The 21,737-nt window shown below is 42.5% G+C and overlaps 1 protein-coding gene across 2 annotated transcripts; it reads right to left on the bottom strand.

The window, feature by feature from the left end:
• Positions 1 to 291: 291 nt before the first annotated feature.
• On the bottom strand, positions 292 to 15,096 carry SERPING1 (serpin family G member 1). 2 transcript variants are annotated; one of them, XM_074231484.1, is made up of 7 exons: positions 14,996 to 15,096; positions 13,143 to 13,695; positions 9,251 to 9,385; positions 7,901 to 8,104; positions 6,636 to 6,778; positions 4,114 to 4,333; positions 292 to 734 (listed from the first exon to the last, which is right to left on the bottom strand). In XM_074231484.1, the coding sequence occupies exons 1-7, from the start codon at positions 15,056 to 15,058 to the stop codon at positions 481 to 483; spliced, it is 1,572 nt and encodes a 523-aa protein (XP_074087585.1). In that variant the 5' UTR covers positions 15,059 to 15,096; the 3' UTR covers positions 292 to 480. The 2 variants fall into 2 exon arrangements, with proteins under 2 accessions (XP_074087585.1, XP_074087586.1); XM_074231485.1 differs by lacking the exon at positions 14,996 to 15,096 and adding an exon at positions 14,531 to 14,671.
• Positions 15,097 to 21,737: the final 6,641 nt, after the last annotated feature.

Genomic DNA, 21,737 nt, shown 5'->3' on the forward strand with positions numbered 1-21,737 from the left:
ATGTGTCTACATGTATATGCATAAATATGTTATTGAAGGAAATGCATAATTTTAGCTAGAGTTTACTGGAAATAAAAATGTATTTTTTTCCTATTCAAATTCACAGACTTGCAGAATTCCATCCACAGACCTCCTTGGGAGGTCCTTGGATTCCAGGTTAAGGCCCTCTGGATGAGAGGATCTCTAAGGTCCTTCTATCTGTAGAAGCATAATAAGTGATTCATAGTGAAATCAATCTCCCCTGTAGTTTCCTATCCAAACCCTGATGGGGATAAATAAGAGTCCAAAAAAGTATCTGCCCTGCCAATTTTATTAGTGAAAGAGGGGCTCACATGGGCCCAAAAAGTTGGAGTTGGCTGCTTGAGGCTGGGAAAGGGGAAAAGGTGGCCAGGGCTGGCCTAGGGTGCTCTGCAAAACTTGAAGGTAGAAGCAAAGGCTGAGGCATCAGGAGCTGGTCCTGCCCAAGGATCCTCCCAAAACTTAGGAGCTGGGGTTGTATATACGTCCCATGAAGAGAGGGAACTTGTACTTCTGGTGCCACAACAGGAAGATGAAGGGTTGCCTCACCTCGAAGATAGACATGGTACGGGCTAGGGAGATGGAAGAGGCCGCTGTCGCCTCTACCCCGGATTCATTCAGCTCTAGCATGGTCTGGTGACGGGCAGCAGATACTTGTATCTCTGGATCATCAGTCAGCCCACACAGGTTGAGGTCATAGGCAAAGTCAAAGAACTCTGGGTCGAAGATTCCAAGGGAGAAAAAATCAGCATCAGTGATAGATGGGAGACCCAGGGGCATCCCTACCCACAGATGGGGACAGACATTGCCTTATGCTCTCAGTCCTGGAGAATGAAGCCACTCCTGCATTCCCACCTCCCAACCCTAGGAAGTGAGCTCATGAAGGCTGTCTCCAACCTCCCTCTCCCAACCTCATTTACATTCCAATCTAATTGGACTGCTACCTATTTTCAGAATTTGATGTTCTACCTCCTTCCATTTTATGCTCCCAAAGAGGAGGTTGAACCCCTCTTGCCTAGAAAGCCCTCCTTCCTCAGTTAGCCCTGATTCTTTTTCTTCAAGGACCAACCCAGGTGCCACCTCCTCCCTTAAACCTTCATGAATGCCCATGGTTTGAAGTGTTCTTTCTTCCTGGAATGGCCCTGGAACACTTGGTCCAAGCTTCTTCATATCCCCTGTCACATTCTAGCCATATTATGCCACTCTGAACTTTATATAACCCACAAAAGAATGCTGATTCATTTTAAGAACTATCATATTTTTTATCTTTTTATCACTAGTGCCTTTACCTAGTGGGCTGTTAAGGAATGTTTGTTTTCTTGAATTGATTTGAAGTTAGATCACAAATGCTAATTTCTTGAGTACCTTCCAAGACTATTTTAAGTGACTGCTTCTTACTGAATTTCTTCCCAGCCTTTAAAGTCCAATGCCAACCCAATCACTTCCACTGTGAAGCCCCTGGTTCTCATTGAACCTCATGGAGCATTTTGTTAGACTGTAGAACATATCCTTGAGAGCAGAAATTAGGTGTTTCTCTCTCCCACTTTATTTAATTTTTCAATGAACAAACACATTTTTTTCCTCTCTCCCATTCACCTCAAATGAGATAATATTTGTCAAATTACTTAGTATCATATCTGTTGCTTAAATGTTCATTTCCTTCTTTCTATCCCCAATTGAAAAGCAAAAAAAAGAAAAAATATAGAAACTGTTTCATTCTTTTATTTATAACCCCAGTGTCTAGCACACATGATGTCTGGTATATCATAAGTGCTTAATAAATGCTCATGATTGATTGATTAATAACTCTATTACATTTAATACTGTGATTTCTAGTCAGCTAACTTGAGAACAGTGTCTTTATCTAAATTTTGTGTCTCCCTCAGCACAATGGAGAGCAGTCTGTACACAGGAGACATTTAATAAATGTCTCTCAGTTGTATATGCTGTGTTCTCCTCTTCTAATACACCCCAATTCCAGCTTCTTGTGCCTCACTTACTCCTGTCATTGTGACATCTCTCCTTATGGTCTTCAAACATTCCTATCTCTTTTTCCCAGAAAAAAAGTCTTCACTTTATCCTTCTCTCTCCTCCTTCCTTGCTTTTTTTTCCTGGAAAAAAAGATGCCTATGGGGCAGCCAGGTGGTGCAATGCTAGAGCACTGGTCATGGAGTCAGGAGGACTTGAGTTCAAATCCAGACTCAGACACTTAATAGTTGCCTAGCTATGTAGCCTTGGACAAGTCACTTAATCCCACTGCCTTACATAAAAGAAAAGAAAAAGAAAAAAAGAAAAAGATGCCTATAGTCCTTGCATCTTCCCTCACTCACTTAACTCTTTGCAAAATGAATCCATTTCAATGAAAGTATTCCCTCCACTGATGGCTTAATTATTCAACTCAATGTTCTTTTGTCAATCCTTAAGCTTCTTGTTGATCATCTTGTTCACCTGGACTCTCTTTTTCCCCTAGGTTGGGGTGAACTTCACTTTTCTAGAATTCCTCTTTGTCCTTTCTTTCTCAGGTTATTTTGCTGGTTCAGATAAGCCAAGTGCCTCAACTGTGAGTACACCTCAACACTGTCAGAAGACTTACTCTCTTCTGCATCTCTCCTGAAAATTTCCACACAGATGATTCTCTATATCCTGATCTGTTCTCTTTCCTGGGTTCCATCCATGAATTTCCAATTACTCACTGAACTTTTCAAACTTTTAGATATCTTAAATACAACATCTTTAATATTCAGCTTTAATAGTCATCTCATGGTATCCTTTCTCCAAATCCAAATTGTCTATTTTTCCCAAACGCTTTCTCATCTTCCCATTCTTTCAGGTTTGCAACCTTAGCCTTCCAATTATTTGTCTTATCTTGCCACTTCTACCTCCACAATCTTTCACATTCATCTGGTTCTCACTGGCCATACAGCCCCTCTTCATTTCTCCCATGGATTACTACTATAACCTTTTCAATGGTCTCTGTATTGTGCCTCTCCTTTCTCCATTCCATCTGCCAATGTGATTTTCCTCATGTAGTGATTGTTTCTCCCCATTATAGTGGCTCCCTATTGCCTCTAGGATAAAATATTGACTTCTTTGCTTGACTTCTGAAGGTTTTTATAACCGGAACCCAATAGTACTATAAATGACTCTCCTTTCCACAATATGCTGTCTAGACAAACAAAACTTTCTGCTGTTTCTCATGAATGATGCTACATCTTATTCCTTTGTGCATGGACTATGGGCTTTGTAACTCCAGTGTCTAGCACAATGTCTGGCTCATAATAGACTTTTTTTTTTTTGCAAGGTAAAGGGGTTAAGTAGTTTGCCCAAAGCCACACAGCTAGGTAATTATTAAGTATCTGAGTCCAGATTTGAACTCAGGTACTCCTGACTCCAGAGCTGGTGCTTTATCCACTGCACCACCTAGCCACCCCCTAATAGACTTATTTTTTGGAGGCAATCAGGATTAAGTGATTTGTGTGGGGTCACACAGCCAGTAAATATCTCCACTCAGGTCCTCCTGACCATAGAGCTAGGTATTGTATCCTCTGTGCCACCTGGTTGTCCCTCATAATAGACTTCTAATAGCTTACCATGTGAAAAGGGATTCTCTGATATCCCTTCCATTCTCTACCCCACTCCCCTGCCCTCTAAGCAAGGCTATACTTTTTTCACAGGACTAGTTTCAGGCCTGAAAGGCAAAGTCTGGATTTGTCCACAACCATCCATTCTTCCCAGTGTCTTCAGCACAGTGAAATGGAAAGAGCTCTGGGACTGGAAACTAAGAGCCATAACTTCTAGGTCTGGCTCTGGCATTAATGTGCTACATGACCTTGAACAGGTCACTGACATTCCCAATTCCTTACCTGTCAAATGGCATCATTGGATCAGAGATTTAGAACTGAAGACACCTCAGTGCTCTCTCCACTCTGCTATGTTGCCCATCTCAGGGAATTGTTAATGAGGGGCACATGAAACAATGAGTGGCAAAGTATTTAGGAGAGTCCCAAGGCCTATCTGGATGCCCAACAATCTAATTCCCTTGTTATCCTCATTCCACTCTATATGGAGAGAGAACAATAAAATTCCAGAGCTTACCCATCTTCTCCAAAATCTCGAGCAGGTCCTGACTGGTGTCCACATTGAGTCGAGGCATGGACAGCAAGGTTGGTTGGCTCTTGCTTTTCCCCAGTTTCTCCAAGATGGCACTGAGGATTTGGCTGTTGAGTCCCATTTCAATCTCAGCAAGCTGAATGCCCAAGTGCTGGGGCAGCAGGATCACCAAGCTCAAGTCATCAGAGAGCTGCAGAAGACCTACCTGGGGACCAAGAGATGGAACCCCTCAGTCTTCCTGTTGACTGCTAGATTTGGGAGCTGAACCCCAGGGAAGGTTCCCACTTGTCTTGGGAGTAACAGGGTCATTGGATGAGAAAGCCAGTGCCAGAAGGGACCTCAGAGATCATCTGTAAACTGAGGTCCAGGAAATTTAAGTGATTTCCCAAAGGTCACAGAAAATGACAGGGAAAGATCTCAGGGTCTTTAACTTCAAATGGATAGAAGTTCCTCCGAGGATGGAAAATATTTACTCTAATGCTTCTGAAGAATTCTGGGGAGAAACAACACGGAATTTGGCATGCTGCCATTGGGGGCACAGGGCCCAAGAGTATGTGACATAGATGGATGTAGGAGAGTCTATTCCTAGGATTAATTAGCTATTTGGCTACCTTATGTCACTGAATCTTAATTTCCTCGGCTATAAAATGGAGATGTTACCTGCCTTACTGGGCTAGAGGGAAGAAAGTGCTTTGTAAACCTTAAAAAATTTGTATGAGCCTGAAAGACCCCGTCTGGAGATGGAGACACCAGGGTATACATCTGAAAGTGGTAAATAAGCCAGGACCCCAAGCAGCCACTTCTCTCACTCCACAGGAAGCACAATCATTTGTTAAGGCTCAATGTTTGACATCATTCTTGGTCATTCTTCAAAATCCACCTATAATGGCCCCTACTTCAGAAAATCGCCTTCTATGATTGTCACCCCTCCCCCCCCAACATCCCTCTCCCATTGCTCCACTGAGACTCTTTCCTATATTTACAGGCTCCTTTTCCCTGTCCCAGCATTTTATCCCACTTTAAATGTTTCCCCACTTATAGGCATTGGGTGGTGATAAATCGACCTTGGCATCTGAAAACTTGTATTTGGTCTAAGCTCCAACTTTGACTATTTACATGACCATGAGCACTTCTCTGGGCCTCAGTTTCCTCATATGCAAAATGGGATAATAATGCAGTCTATTTCAACTGGTATAGTGAAGTGTAGTACAAAGGGAAATACTCTCGACTTGGGAGTCAGAAAACCTGGTTTTGAATTTTTAACTCCTGTACTTCCTGCCAAGTATGACCTTGGGCAAGCCTCTTTACTTTCTGGGCTTCTGTTTCTTCATTTGTTAAATGAAGGATTTGGATGAGATGGCTTTGAAGGTCCTTTCCGGCTCTGGATGTTGATTATCCACAGGATTTGTCCAGTTGACCTGTAAAATGTACACTATCTTCTTGTTCTCTATTCATGTATGCACCTCTTATTTCCCCAAGGGGATGGTAAGCTCCTCAAGGGGACAGGATTTTGTCTCCTGATAGCCTGAATAGTATTTGGGACAGATGATGGACAACAGGAAGTAATGAAACATAACCCTTCAGGTTTTGAAGTATGTCTCACCTCACTTCCCCCGTATTTAGGTCAGGGTCACATTCACTTTGTCCCTTTTAATCCCTTTTTGAGGTTCTGATAATCACTGTGTGTCTGTGGGCAAGTGACTTCAGTTTTCTCATCTGCAAAATGGGGATAATAATCTTTGCATTTCATAGAGGAACGGGCTATTTTGAAAGTGTAAACTGTTCTTGCTAATCTCATTCTGTTGAAGAATTGAGAGTAGCACACATGTGGACACACACACACACACATATATGTGCCATGTAGACACATAGTTTTCTCAGTCTTTTGAATTCCCTCATAGTTTGACCAGAAAGGAAAACTGAGTCTCAATATGACTCATGTGAACTCAGTTGGAGAGGTGAAGGATTCTTGCCTTTTCCAGGCAAATACTAGAGAAGACAGTGATTAAAAATAGAGTAGAAAGAACGGAAGGAGGGGAGTTCAGAGGATGAGTGAGAAATTTGGTCTTGAAGGGACAGTGGTTGGAGAAGAAAGATTCTTCCATGTCTATGAAAACATGATTTTTTGTCCTTCATTCTCAAAGAAGACCATGGTATCAGGGAGGTGATGCCATGCACATGAGCTGGATTTGAGTAAGGGGGGCTGTGCTAAATCACCAGCCTCACTTTCTCCTCCAGAGCCATCTGGGTCCAGTGGTCAGGTAGGAATCAGGACAACTGGATGTGAGGCAACCAGAGTTAAGTGACTTGCTTAAGGTCATACAGCTAATAAGTATTAAGTGTCTGAGTCTGAATTTGAACTCCCATCCTCTGATTCCAAAGCCAATGTTTTGTCCACTGAACCACCCACCCAATCTTTCCCTTATAAAAAAACAGGAAATACATAAAGGACCTCAGAAAGTGAGTTTAGAATTGAGATGGCTGGAGGCAAGACCCTTTGTTCTCACCCTGGTTTTCAAGTTGGAGTCTGTGAAGTGAGTCACTGGGTACTTCTCACTCTTCATCATGGGCACTTTCACCTTCACCTTGGATTTTGGGTAAAAGGTCTCCAGGGAAGTTTTTTGGGGGTCAAATGTCTTCTTCCATTTGGCTGAAGGAAAGAAAATAGAGAGAGAGAAGACAGAGGCATGAAGACATGGACCTTAGTCTAACTCATTTCAGCATTAGGAAACTGAGGCCCAAGAGGTGTACTCTCATGAGTTTGGGATTTGGGGGGGGGGGTGTTTGGCTAGTTTCAGAGTTTTTTCCACTTCAGTGAAATTTTTTTTAGGATAGGGGAAGAATGTACCTGCCTAGGGAAAAAACTTTCTATGAACTCACATTAGTATTCCACTTTCAACTTTTCAAGTGTCTTCATCATATTGATAAAGTGCAAATTGTTAAATTAATAGAAGAAGGAATAATTAATTAAAATTATTAAGTAACTTTTAAAAGTCAAGCTAAATAATTTATTGGTCAATTCAATTATCGACTAAACAAATCAAATCAATTGAATAATTGGTTTAAATAGGTATTCTACTGATAGATGACTGGGGTCTGCAAGGTTGGAAATAATATATCCCTGAGTTCAAAGCTTTACCATAATTTAAACATGGGGAAGTTAAGGATCATAAAAATCAAGTGACTTGTTCATAGCCACACAGCTTACAAGTAAAAGAGTGGGGTCTACTGAGACCAAAATCTCTAGATTCCAAATCTCATGCTGTTTATAGCATATCCAAATGCCTCTGAGAGCGGTATCTTTCAGGTTTTCTAGAGGGTTTGGTAGTAAGTGAGCTGTTAGTTCTGAGAAAAAGTGTGGAAAATCTTGAGGGGAGGATGAACCTGAGGAGAAGTTCTGGGACAGGGTTCCAGTTCATTCTAAACTTCCAGGGAGTCAGCAATACAAGGTTATAAAAAGACCCAAAGTTTGGGGATTTCATTGGCATAGAGAACTTTTGGTATGAATACTGGGTCACAGATCCAGATGTCCACCCTTTGATGATTAAGAATAAGTGGAAATGAAATGACTTGCCCAGGATCACTCAACTAGGAGGAATCAGAAGAGGTATTTGAACCCAGGTCTTGGGATCTCCAAGTCCAGGAGTCCAGGAAGCAAAACAGATTGTCACATGATCTTTTATAGCAGGCAAAAGCAGGAATTAGTATTTAAATCATGTTTTGAATCTCATCATGAGTTTTACATGAGACTTCCTCAGATTTGATCCCTTACCTTTAAGATAGATAGAGTTGACTAGGACAAATCTGATATCTGACGGTAGGCTCTTCAGGAGGTTGATGATCTTGTTATTGGTCTGGTTAGCCACCCAAGAGTTGATCAAGGCCAAGTTTGCTTCACTGTCATTGCTCAGAGTCATGGGCTGGTTGCCATACAGGGTCTGGGAGGCATTCATGAAGTTCTCCTTTAGAATCAGGTCTGAGAGAATGATAATGGGCAGGCCATGGTGAGAGGGGAAGAGGGAACCTCCTTAGCTCCTTGCCAGGGCAACCTTCAGCTGGGTGTGGGCCAGCTTCAGAGAATTATAGAAGTTGGTAAGGAACCTTAGTCTAACTCTTTCATTTCAGCATTAAGGAAACTGAGAACCAAGGGTTTGTCCGAGTGAATCAGGAGCAGAGCTGGGATGGCAATAACAACAAGAATAACATCCTTTTCTTATAAAGGAGGCAACTTGGACTCAGGGACAGGCATTCTGCATGGGCTGGATCTGATTGGAGCTCTTCCTCCATCTAAGACTAACCTTAATCCTTTTTTTTTTCCTGTCCCCCCCACCACCACCACTTCAACCCTCCCGGTCTCTGAGTCAACTTCATGTTTCATCAAAGCTTCAAAGTTTGCATTATATATGTAATGATTGCATACACACACACACACACACACACACACATCCTCTTATTCTCTGCCTTTTCTACTCCCTAGGGTTCACACCCAGTCTTCCTAATGTAAACTGTGAGCACCCTGGTAATTTTCCTGCCTTGATGTGATGATGCTTCCAAACTGCATCTCCAGAAACCCACTAGGTTCTGGATCTCCCTTCCCATGATTGATGAGAGCCTACTCTATCTAGATGGTAGATCCAATCATGTTTCTTTCCATCCATCTTACTGCTATGCTGTGATCTGTACCTGGTTCCTATCCCTTCCTCCTCTTACTCTGGGAATGGCAACCAAATGAACACTCTCAATGCTTCTAAAAATGAGTATGGATGTCAACTGTGATTTCCTGGGTCAACGTTCACAGTGACCACTCCCCTATATGCTTTACTTTCCACCATTATCGTAGAAGCTCCTCAACGGGTAGTTCTCTTTTCTATTTCTATTAGTAGTCCTTGACACAATGTTTAAAACATAGGAGACACTTAAGGAGTGATTATTCATTCATTCATACATACACAGTTCTTCAAAAGTCCTATACTCTGGTTTAATCATTCTTATCATGTCTACACTTCCCTATCTTTTCTACTTCTGGAATCTTAACATGCACTCAGACCAACTAAGAACCCTTAGGGCTCTCTTAAATGGTAGGGAGCAGCTGACTCATCTACCCTTGCCAGTGACCTCTCACCAGGACTGTGGAAGATCTGAGAGGCCGAGATGAAACCACTGGTTGACAGGTTCTTCAGGGCCTGATGGACACAGTCAGAGTCCTTGGGGTAAGAGAGGATTTCTTCCAGGTTTCCCTTGGTGGTGTTTCCAGCCCCTAGGGTAGATGAGAACAGGGTTGAAGGTTAGGAACTGAGTCTGTAGCCAAGACTGGAACAGGCCATAAAGAGGGTCTATTTTCATGATATGAAGGCTTCTTGAGAAGCCCTGGAAAGGGTCAGAAGTTGAGACCTCTCCCTTCCCAGCAAAGTTCTGTCCTAGACATTCTTCCTTTTACTCTCCCATTTGGTGAACACTCCAGCCTGAGCCCTAACCTCTGAGCAGATGACTTCCCCAATCCAGATTTTTAGACTCTATCTCTTTCCAGTGCCCCAATGACACACTTCCATGTAGCTATTGAAGATTCCCAGGTGAATGCTCTGCTGAGATGTCAAACTCAACTTGTCTAAGCTCATCATCTTTTTGCTTCTAACTCTTCCAGTCCTTTGAAGCATACTGTCATCCTTCCAATGACCTAGAATTACAACTTCACAATCACCTCTGACTCTCTTTTCCCCTTCAACCTTGTATCTAGCTAGCTACTGAGAAGACTCATTCCTATCTTGGCAATATCTCTTGCATCCAGCCCTTTCTCTTGTATCCACCCTAGCTTAAACATATACTCATGTTTTCTTGTTTAGACTGCCATTTCCCAGACCTCCAACCTCTTTTCTTTCCAACCTATCTTCCATATTGCTGCCCAAATAATCTTTTTCATTTAAGCAGTGCTAGGATCATGTTACTCCTCTACTCAGAAGCCTTCAGTGGCTCCCCATTAACTAACAAATAAAATAGAAATGTTTGATCCTATCATTCAAGGCCCTCTATGAATTAGCTACAGCCTCTACTGCTTTCTTCAAATCTTATTTTCTCATAAGTCTTTCCTGAGAGCCCCCAGATGCTAGTGCTTTTTCTTCAAAATCACCTTTTATTTTGTATAAGCCTTGCTATGGACAAGTCACTTACCCAGCTAAATTGGAAGTTTCTTGAGGGCAGAGACATCTTTCCATTTTATCTTCATATTGTCAGTACCTAGGACAGTGCTTGGCATAACTACAGTAGTAAAGCTTGAAGATCTATCCCATATTACTCAAATCAGAATCCCAGTCAAACTGAACTGTTTTCTCAGACTCAGTAGGAGTCACTTTTATAACCAAAAAAAAGTAGAGAAAGTAAAATGAAAGAACTAGCCATATAAACAAATATGTGTCACTCCAAACCTAGGATACATGACCTCTCTGCTAAGAAGCAGATGAGTTTCTCCAGCATTTGTCTGAAATATAAATTGAGCTATTCTCCATTCTCCATACTCATTTTGCCGTCTGCATGGTTTTGCTCGCACTAGCTATCTCTCAAGACCAGAATGAACTCCTATCTCTTCATCTCTTTATCTGTTAAAGTCCCTCCCTTTCTTTAAAGTCCAATTCAGATGCCACCTACCCCATGAAACCTTCCTCGATAGTCATCTTGGTCTCATTCTCAAATTTCTGAACTTTTTTCTTTCTGAACAAATTTTATCCCTTCATTAGCTTATAAACTCCTTAAAGGCAGGTTCTATAGAGTTTCTTACCTCTGTATCTCCAATATCAAGTCCAGTATCTTACAAACAGTGGGTAAATAACAAAAGCTTGACTTTTAAAAAATCAAAATGAAATGGAGTTTAGCTATAATTGCCAAGCATGGCTCCAAAAAAGAGAAATGAGATGGGGTCCTATGGATGTGGAACACCTTAAATGTCAGGTTTGTTTTGATGAATCACTCTTCTCCGCCCCCACCTCTCTCTCTCTCTCTCTCTCTCTCTCTCTCTCTCTCTCTCACACACACACACACACACACACACACATACAAAAACATTATTTTTTTTTATTCTTATAAGAAAATGAATTTCTGGATGGGGAAGAGAAAGGGGTGTATTGAGAAATGAAGGGAAGCAATCTCTCACTGGAAATTAAAAAAAAAAGACTCCTGGATTGAATTACTTTCCCAGCTATTTGACCCTGAGGAGGAAGGGGGGAGGAGGAAAAGATGATCATGGTATCTGCAGCCTATGGAAGGATTATGTCTAGTTTACCCTTTTGATTTGTCCTCCATAACAGCTCTCCCACAATTCATCTCTTCCTCTCCACTCACAGAGTCCAAACCCAAGTTGAAGCCCTCTTCAATTTTCTCTTTCCTTCACATAAAATAAGATTCAATGGATCTAATTGTTTCATCTTAATCTCACTGACAGACAGCTTAACATGGATAAAAGATGATTTCTGCAGAAGAACAGAGGGTTAAAATGCTATCTCTAGATATATACTGGTTGTGTGACCCAGGACAAGATATCTCGCTTCTCCTGGCCTCTTGAAAGTGACTCTCTAAGACATTATGTGGCAAATCAAGGACCAACCTGGATTGGAAAAGGAGATTCCTCACTAAGAGTTCCTTGCACCCATGAACAGTACAGTAAATACACACACACACACACACACACACACACACACACACACACACACACATTTTTGCATGCTCAAGAACTTCAAAACCATCCATTGAGCGAAGTCTACTTATCACCTCTTACTGAGGCTGTAGAAATAGGCTCCTAATTGTTCTTTTGGACTCTCCTGTTTTGCCCTTTCTGACCCTTCTTTCACTGAATCACAGAATCTGAGTTGGAGCAGGATGGATCTTAGAGGCACCTCATCTAAGTCACACCTCCAGAAGAGTCATCAACATCATTCTCAAAGTGGTCATCTAGCCCCTGGTTGGGGACCTCTAAATGGTAGGAATGAATGAATGAAGCCCTTATTAGCAGTAATAGCCCTGCCACCTCCCCCTTCCACTTTTTGGTCAGGAGGAACCACCGTTCTCCTTTCTGGAGGAAGAGTGTTGTTGATTCTATAGTCCTTGAGAAGAGTGGAGAGAAGAGGCAGCATTTGTTTTGTGCTTCTCTCTGTTGAGAGCACTGGCAAGCCACAAAGGAAGCCACAAACCAATCAAAATGATTGGTTTCTTTTGTAATCCTAAATACTTTATTTTCTACATTTAAGAACATGTTTTTGAGAAGGGTCCATAGGCTTTGCCACATTGGTAAAGGGGGTCCAGAAACAAAAAAATATTTGTTCTAAAAGGACTTTCCTTTTAGATTCCAGGCCTACAATTTGGGTAAGCTGCTGCCAAATGGGTTGTGGTGACCTTAGACACAAGGATGAGTATAAAAGAATTAGTTTTTCCCCAAGCCTGGAATATCATAGCAAAAGCTGTTTCCTAGGATAACTGGAGAGAACTGGAGCAAAGACCCCAGTATATTGATTTGGCCTCTTGGGCCAAACTTGTGAATGAGGGTGATACAAAATGGGCAGGCATGGATGGGTCACTATCTTCATCATTGGAGTGATTAATCCCATTGATGAAATCACCCAACTGGTGGGTTGGAATAACCTTAACTTTTTGGGTTAGCAACTCACCTTTCTATGAAGTAGCTAGATCTCCCTTTTAAAGAGGAGGAAATTGAGGTATGAAGTGATTTGCCTATAATCAATCAAAAATTAACAAAGCTAGTGGGTTTCTTAAGGTCAAGGATAACATCTTGGGCATCTTGGTATCACTTGAAACTCCTAAAACAGAGCCACACACCCAGGTGGTGATCAAGAAACTAGCTGGAGGAATAAAGGGATGAGCCGGAATAGATTAGCATCTGATGCAATCACTATTGTTTAGAAGACTTTTCTCGGAGTCATATGATATAATCCCATACAGCGTGGCTGTGATTGGGGCAGCCATGGGGATACCAGGGACAGATATAATGGGGGGGTCTCCAGGTGGGCCCTTACCCAATAGGATGTTGGTGAGAAGGCTTGCAATGCTGAATGGGGAAAAGACCATGTTGGAGTCTACTTGCTTCACTGAGGAGAAGGCCTTGTAAAGTTTCAGGGAGAAGTCTGTCAGGGCTGTCCCCAACATGGTCTTGGCTTCTTGAGTCTTGATCTCAGAGCAGGAAGTATCAGGAGCCAGGCAGACAGGTTCAGGAGGCGCCTGAGTGGTTGGCTGGGTAGTTGGTAGAGTAGAGGGCTCTGTAGGGGATTGAGTAGTTGGTTGGGTGGTAAGCTTTGCGTGATCTTCTGTTGGTAGGTGAGTTGAGGAGTTAGGAAGCTTTGTGGCATTTTCTGTGAGGGGCTCTGAAGTAGCTTGTGCAGGGAGATCCATAGATGATATTGAGTGGAGGTCCACAATCCTCTCTCCAGGATTTTTATTTTTTACCACTTTCTGGATTGTGATGCCTTCTTTAGATTTATCCTGAGCAGCCTGTGATTCATTCTTTCCAATTGACAGGATCAATAATATACCATACTTTTTTGTCTTCTCCTTTCTGCTACCATGGTCCACCTTCAAATGCCCAGAAGAAAGGGAGAAACTGAGTCTGAAGGCCAGAGGCCAGAAAATCAGGTCACTTAAGACTATCTAAACTAAAGCCATGAAAATGCTTCTACAGTCAGTATTGGAGCTGGAAAGAACTTCTGAGACTATCTAGAGCAATTCATATCTAAACAGGAAATCCCATAAGACACAAGACAGCTCAAAAGTGGGAGCCTTTGTTTGAGGATTTCAAATGAGGAATGACCCACTGTCTTCCTTCAGAGGTGACCCATTCCTCTATGAGACTACTTTTCTTGTTAGAAATGTAGTCCTGTCATCAAAAAGCTTACCATAGGGTAGAAAGCACAGACTCTGGCATCAGACAACATGAATTCAAGTCCCAGATCTGCCACCTGTGTGACCTTGACCAAGTCACTTACCTCTCTGGGTCTTAGAATCCTCCACTCTGTGAAATGGAAGTGGGGTGGCCTCTGTGATCCCCTTCATTTGGAAGTCCATAATCCTCTGCCTATTATCTTTCTATAACTTCCAAGGAGGAATGAGAGGAAAGACTCAACACTGAGGTTACTGTCTCTCAAACTCTGGAGGCCTGAAAGGAAACCTGGGTCCTACTTTAGGTAGGATTCCTAAATCAACCTGACCTTACAGGAGGGGGAAACTGAGAGTGATGGATCTTCCCATGCCGTCTATCCTATGGGAGTTAGATGGAAAGCAACTTCAAAGAAACCGTTTTCTTCCACGAAACGTTAAACTTTGCTTTCAGGGTCCCTACTGTCTAGGGCCGAATCTCTGACCCATGGTCCTGTTTCACCCCATCCCCCCTTCACCTCTCACCCCTGCCTACCTGCTGCATTAGGAAAGGTCTGAAACCACGTCTAGGCCCTTATTTTAAATGTTTCCTGAGCTTCCAGAGCATAGCCTTCGCTTGTTTTTGCTTTGCTTTGTTTGCCTTTTTCTCCCCAGCGCCACAAGGGACTTGTCCAGGGTCACACAGCTAGTCGTGGCAGAGCCAAGCTTGAACCCAGAGCCTTCAAAGGAAGAGCAAGAGCGTAGGGAGGAGTGGAAAGAGGATCAGGTTTGCTGGCCCAAGGGCTGGGTTCGAATCCGCCCTCCACGCCCAACGGCCTGCGTGACTGGCTGAGTCTCCTCGCCTCTCCCCTGGAGGACGAGAGGGCCAGACGGGCTGGTCCGGCAGCCTCGGCCAGCCCGGGGCCCCGGACCCAGGGCGGCCCTTGGCCGGCGCCCCGGGGGCACACAAGGAGGTGACGGCGCCCACCCCCCGGGGGGAGTGTGGGGAGGGGGCACTCACGTCGGCCCGGGCCGCGAGCACGAGCAGCAGGAGGGGCAGCAGGAGGGTCAGCCGGGCTGCCATCTGGCCGTCGCTGTCCGCCGCGACCTGCTGAACCAGCGCCGGGGGCCGGTCAGGCCGGGCGCCGCAGCCCTCCTTCCCCCTTTCTCCCCCTCTCCCCGGGCCGGCCCCTTGGGGCCCCTCCCCCGGTTTTGTTTTCCTGTAATCTCCCCCATTTCCCAGCACAGCCGGCCCTCCCCCACCCCCACGGCGCCCCGCCCCGCGCCCGCTCCCCTCCTCCTCTGGCCCAGGCCCGGCTCTCCGTCCGTCTGGTCAGCGGCGGGGCGGGGGGGGCCGGGCCGGGCCGGGCCGGGGTCCGGGAGAGCCGAGGGGCCTGAGGGCGCAGGAGAGCGGGGCCGGGCCGGGGGCTCCGGACTTCGGGGCCCTGCCACCGCGCTCGGCTCCGAACCTGCTGCCCGGGTCCTGATCGGTGGGCAGCTGCAGAGGGCAGTGAGCCCAGAGTCCAGGCGGGGCGGGGAGCGCCGAGCCCGGCTGTGGGGCTGGCCCCGGGCGCCGGCCTGACCTGTTAAAGATTAAGGATGATTGATTCTGCGGTGACTTCCTGGAAATCTTCAGGGGGAGCCCCAGAGGATAAGCCCCCCTGGGGCTGCGCGGGGTCAGAGGCTGCACGTGGCAGGATCCCTAGCCCCACATTTTGCAGCTTGATTTTCGCACTAGAAATTCAGTGAGTAGGAAGAAAACTGGATTTGAGGTTGGGAATGATTCTGAGTTAAAATCCTACCGTGGCTTCCTACGACCCATGTTCAGCCTGCTTGGTTCTGTTTCTGAGTTTGGAAAACAAGATGGTTGGGCTAAATAATCTCTTGTCTTCCCCTCTTCATTCTGCGATTTACTCATCCTCATTGTAAAGGGAAACGGCCAAAGACCTGGAGCGAGTTTGTTTGTGGCAAACCAACTACTCAAAATGGGAATTCTGACTCTAGCTACCTCTCAGACTCGGGAGGAGATGCAAACAGAATGATTGGGTCCCCAAGATCACCCACAGAATGGGTCTCAGTATCAGTGAATGAGCAAGGGGGGCGGCTGAGTTCCAGGGAGATGATCCATGCCTCCAGAAAGACATCTGCTCTGATGGCCCCGCTGCCCTTCATCTAGTCTGTGGGCATCTCAGTATTCACCAACATTTGAATGGGAACCCCCATATGGGAATATGGTCTATTAGGGATCAATGAGTCCTCCAGATCGGTAGCCAGCCCAACAAAGGTTGCACCGATAGTTTTTAATCAACTGTATTGATTAATGCCTTTGAGATCTGTCATACTCAATGACCACTACTCATTCCTGGTGATTCTCATGGGGGACAAATGATATTATTGGGAGGAACATAGAAATTATTGCTGAGGATTGTGAGGTTTGGGACTAAAAACCAAACACCTCAGGGAAAATGGTGGCTTCTTTCATCACTGTTGATGGTTCAGAATAGGAAAGTTGACTTGGGAAGTGAAAAGGAAGTTGAGAAGGTGGTTACAGATAGTTTAAAATACAGGAATAATAAGTATTTGACCTAGGATGGAGTAGACCCAGAAATGGTCTGTCAAAATATTTATCAGAACATTTTCTAAACTGATCAAGAGAATTTTTCGTGGAAAGGGGGGAGGGAGAAAACTACCTCCAAAAATCTCCCAAGCCCGGTACCAGAGAGAGGAGCAGGTATAACACAGGAAGGAGAGGTCCTGTAATTCACAGAGGGACAGTATCTAAGATGAGTACCAGCAATTCCTGAGTGACTTTGGGCAAGTTATGTCTCTCTTCCCTAGGTTTCAATGACCTCATCTGTAAAAATGAAAGGGTTGGACTAGATGATCCCCTGTGGGCTTTCCTAGCTTCAGATCTAAGTTCCTATGATAATATGAGATCGTTTGCCTTATTCATTTCAGGTGCTGACATATACATGTACAAATGCTTAGGGAACTGGGTGAATGAGAGATCTCAATACAAGGAGGCAATGTTGTTTATAAGCATCATTGAGCCTTGTTGGGAAGGGACTCAACTAGAATATTACTCTGGAAGGATATCCCTGATCATGGGGAAATAGACCAGATAAAAGGGTCGGGGGGAAAATAGCATTACATATGAAGATATGAGGAAAACCAAAAGTCAGCACAGAGAATAATTTTTTTTTGGGGGGGGGGATCAACATAGCAGAGAAACAGAAACTATATCATTAAGGGAATATGTTACAGTATGGCTAAAGAGGGAAAAATTAGAAGAGTTTGGGGAACAGTTCAGAAACTTGAATTGGAGGTGTGATAGAACAGTAATGGAGAGCTTTAATTGTCTAGGTAACCTTTAGAGCTTTCTCCTTGATGAAAGCCAAACCAAGAAGCTTAGAAATTCTTGACTTGCCCAGATTTGTTTGTCTTTAAAAAAAAAAATGAAGGAGGTGCCATGGAGAGCTATTATTCTGAATCTAATTTGACCAGTGAGGAGGAAGTAGTTCCTGGGGTAGAAATGACAGGAACTTTTGGGGAAAGTACAATTCCTTTATGAGAGGAGGAGAAAAAACCAGGCACAATCTATTATGGGATTTCAAAGGGAAGGGACAGGTAGGATCCAGTGGTTTAATAATCTGCAAAAGTCAGCCTTTTTTAATTAAAGGCTAGAAAGCTCTCCTGATTTCTTTCCTCTTTGCTTCTTTCCTCCCTTGGAGAATCTATTAAATTATACTGACTACTAGCCCCAGGATTTATAAAGAAAAGTTGACAAGTACCACTAATGAAAGGTAAACTCAGCAGCAGGTTAAGAAGGTTGACAAGACAACAGAACCAACCCTTTCTGATGATTATCAGCATAATAACTCACATTTTTTTTAAAGGACTTTAAGGGGAAGTGACTTGCCTAATATTACACAACTGATAATTATCTGAGCTGGGATTTGAATCCTGGTAGAATCAGGATTCACATTCACCTTCACATCCATATTCATTTTAAAGTAGTACTACAGAGAGTCCAGAAAACCCAGGAACCTCCTAGACTCCAACCAAATGGAGTCTCTTTCCCTGCTAGGTTCCATTCTTCTTAACCTGAAGGAGTTAAGCATACCCTCCTTACATTATGAGAAAAATTAAGCCTTTCTCTTGGAGTCATGGTCTTTTCAGAAAGACATTTGTACTCTCTCTTTAATGGTCTGGTAATTATATTCCATTTTTTTATTAACCAAAAATTATTGTCTTCCCTCCATTGGGGGGGTGGGGTGGGGAGGAGATAACAGAAGGCAAAATTATTCTAACATGTCTTCAAACAAATTCTCCCATTGTCTATGTCCAAAAATATATATAGGTCTAGTTCTGCATCTTTAGTTCCTTATTTCTCTCAGGAAGTGGATAGTATGCTTGCTTCATCATCAGTCCTTTGCAATTTTGATTAGCTAATGTGCTGATCACAGTTTTTAAGTCTTTTAAAGTCATTTGTCTGTACAAGGCTGTTACTATTACTTTCCTGGTTTTGCTCACTCTGCATCAGTTCATATGTCTTCTCAGGTTTCTCTAAAATCACCCCTTTTAATGGTATAACTATTATATTCATATGTAATATTTTTTAAATTCTCCAATAGGAGAGTTTCTAGGGTTTTACCATCATAAAAATAATTAACATGAATTTTTTTGTGCAAATGGTTTAATCTTCTTTCTTTAATCTCTTTGGGGAAGTCATGATAACATTGGGTCAAAGGGCATGCACAGTTTAGTGACTTTTTGGGACATAGTTCCAGATTGATTTCCAGAGACGGTTCCAGAAACCCATTTTGCAGCAATCTCTCCAACATTTGTCTTTTTGTCATCTTTATTAATCTTATGGGTGCCAAGTCGAACATCCAAATCCTAACCCTTCCCTAATTTTTAGTGATTTGGAACAATTTTTATATGATAATTGATAGCTTGAGTTTCTTCCTTTGAGAACTTCCTGATCATAATTTTGACTTTATCAAGTAGGAAATGGCTTTTATTCTTTTAAATCTGAACCATCCCATTGTTCTGGAATTATAAAATTAAAGAGCAAAGAAGGATCTCCAAAGATCTTATAATGCAACTCCCTGCTCTCAGAAAAGATGAATGCTTAACAGGTGATGGTTTAGCTTATTTTAAAAGGTTTCCATACAAGAAGGAAGGAAGTCCAGACGCCCCCTATTCTGTGCCAGTGCTGATAGTCAAAAGTGTTTCCACAAGTCATTGAAAACTCTCTCCATTTAACTTAAGTCCATTTTTTCCCTTTTTACAAGCTTTTGTTAGTGTTTTTATTTTTAAATTCATATTTATTTTTATTTTCAAGTTCTCTCATTCCCATCTTTGTTTCCTTACCCATTGAGAGGACAAGAAAAACAAAACCTGTTACAAATATGTATTGTCAATCAAAACAAATTCCTACATTAGCTATGTCCAAAAAGAAAGAAAAAAAAAACTGTACTCTGAGTCTATTAGCTCTCTATCTGGAAACAGTGCTGGCATACAGCAGGTGATTACTAATGATTTTATGGTTTTTCTTTTTTTTTCAAGGCAAATGGGGTTAAGTGGCTTGCCCAAGGTCACACAGCTAGGTAATTATTAAGTGTCTGAGGTCAAATTTGAACTCAGGGACTCCTGACTCCAGGGCTGGTACTCTATCCACTGCACCACCTAGCCTCCCCTACTAATAATTTTATGATTGATTGGATAGTTTACTGTATCATGAATGCTTTAGATTGTAGTTGGTCATTGTATTGATCAAAGTAAGTCTTTCAACATTAGCTTTTCAATATTGTTGCTGTTGTATACATTTTTCACCTAGGTTGCTCACTTCACTTTGCATCTATTCATACAAGTCTTCCCAGGTTTCCCTAAAAGCATGCCCTTCATCATTTCTTTCAGCATAATTATTTGTTTTGTCATTCCCTAGTTGATTAAATACCATTTGCCCTTATCCAGGACTTGGTGGAGACCAAAGTAGGCGCCTGGGCTTATTGCCATTATAGATACAGTATGCTGTAGTGGACAGAGAGCCTGGAAGACTTAGATTTAAATTTGACCTTATTTACTTATTAATTAGGCAACTCTGGGTCCCAGTTCCTGAAGCTCAGTGAGTATTTATTAGGCATCTACTATATACTAAGCACTGTGTGAGACATTGGGAATACAGCTCCAAAGAGTTAAGCAAGCCCTGATCTAAAGGAGCTTTTCTTCAAATAGGAAAGAAAACAAATAGGCACAAAATATATACAGCACAAACATAAAATGAATAATACAAATTCTTGAAAGAAAGTATAAATTACTTAAGTTTCTAAGTAAATAAATTAAGGATAAGGAATTTGGGGGAAGAGGGCACTATCAATTGGGAGATAAAGAAAATCTTTGTGCATAAGATGACAATAGCTAGAATTCATATAGTACTTTCCAAATATGTTCTCATTTTATTCTCACAACCCTAAGAGGCATTGCCACTATTGTTTCTATTTTACCAATTTTACCGATGAGGAATCTGAGGCAGATAAAGGTTAAATGACTTGCCAAGGGTCACGCAGCTGATGAACAGATGAGGCTGGATTTGAATATGGATCCTATTAACTTCATGTTCAGCCTTCAGCTTAGTCTTACAGGAAAAGAGAAACTCTATGAAGTGGAGATAAGGAAAAAAAAATCCATTCCAGGCAGGTAGAACCTCTAAGATCCTTTATAATTCCCTCATATTCCATCTTGTGCCTAAAGATGTATAACAGTTTCCTTAAGCTTTCTCTTCCTCAACTTAAATAACCTCAAATTCTTTCTCCAGTCCATTTAGAATCTATTTTTCATTTATTATCACTTTGTTCTTCTCTCAATCTTCTCCATTTTTTTATTTAAAAATGTGGCATTCTACATATTTCTATACACAGATTGTATACAGTGCTCTAATAAAATTTTGACTAATGACAAATGTAGTGGAAGGTTCATTCCTGGCTCTTATCCTTCATATTTTTGAGTCTCTTGGAGAATCTGGAAGAATAATGATTCAAGAATACTACCACTTGATGCAGTATTGCCTTTTAAGAACTTCAATCTGATTTCTAAAACATTTCAGTCATTTCAAATCATCAAAATGCCTTCCTTGAAACTGACAGAACAGAATTCATTTTGCCCATCCCAGCAATCAGGTAGGGAACTCTTATAATGCCGTAGATTGGAAGAGTCTGGAAAGTGGGTCAATAATGTAAAAGAAGAGTGTAAATGGTGGCTATGCTGAGCCTCTGTAGAGTGATTTGTTTGAGATGAAGACATGCTTAGAGGGATGTTTTTCACAGTACAGGGAAGACCATTGAAATCATGTTTATTTTACAACTAACTTCTTAGTCATGTATGAGAGTCAGAAGGGAGCTAATTGCCACTAGAAATGGTCTTTAGATCATGAATTAGATATACCTCTGTAGGCAGGGACCCACAGACAACTTTTTTCAATCTGTGTCTTGATGTGTTCAGCAACTTCAGCTCTCTGACCCAAGCCATCCTCATATTCAGAACATATGTATATTTCTCAGTTGTTTGAAATCTCTGGTGCCTTTAGGAGGTTGGAATTGAGGCTGGGGTTCTATTACACTGAGAACCCTTACAGGATTTTTTCCTAGTGTAGCTTCTCTGATATTTGATGAGATCTGATCAATGAACAAAGCTTATCCCTCAGGTAGGGCATGTACAGTGAGTTCTGCTATAATGCAAAAATATCCCTTCCTAAAAATAAT

Source organism: Macrotis lagotis, chromosome 3, assembly GCF_037893015.1.
Source record: "Macrotis lagotis isolate mMagLag1 chromosome 3, bilby.v1.9.chrom.fasta, whole genome shotgun sequence".
NCBI lineage: Eukaryota > Metazoa > Chordata > Mammalia > Peramelemorphia > Peramelidae > Macrotis > Macrotis lagotis.

What these genes read in the sequence shown, in the direction of transcription:
- SERPING1 (XM_074231484.1), bottom strand. Translation starts at nt 15,058, where the DNA reads ATGGCAGCCCGGCTGACCCTCCTGCTGCCCCTCCTGCTGCTCGTGCTC. An exon ending in TGCTCGCGGCCCGGGCCGAC is followed by an intron (nt 13,696 to 14,995) that starts GTGAGTGCCCCC and finishes GGGCATTTGAAG; the next exon opens with GTGGACCATGGTAGCAGAAA. An exon ending in TCTCACCAACATCCTATTGG is followed by an intron (nt 9,386 to 13,142) that starts GTAAGGGCCCAC and finishes CATCTACCCTAG; the next exon opens with GGGCTGGAAACACCACCAAG.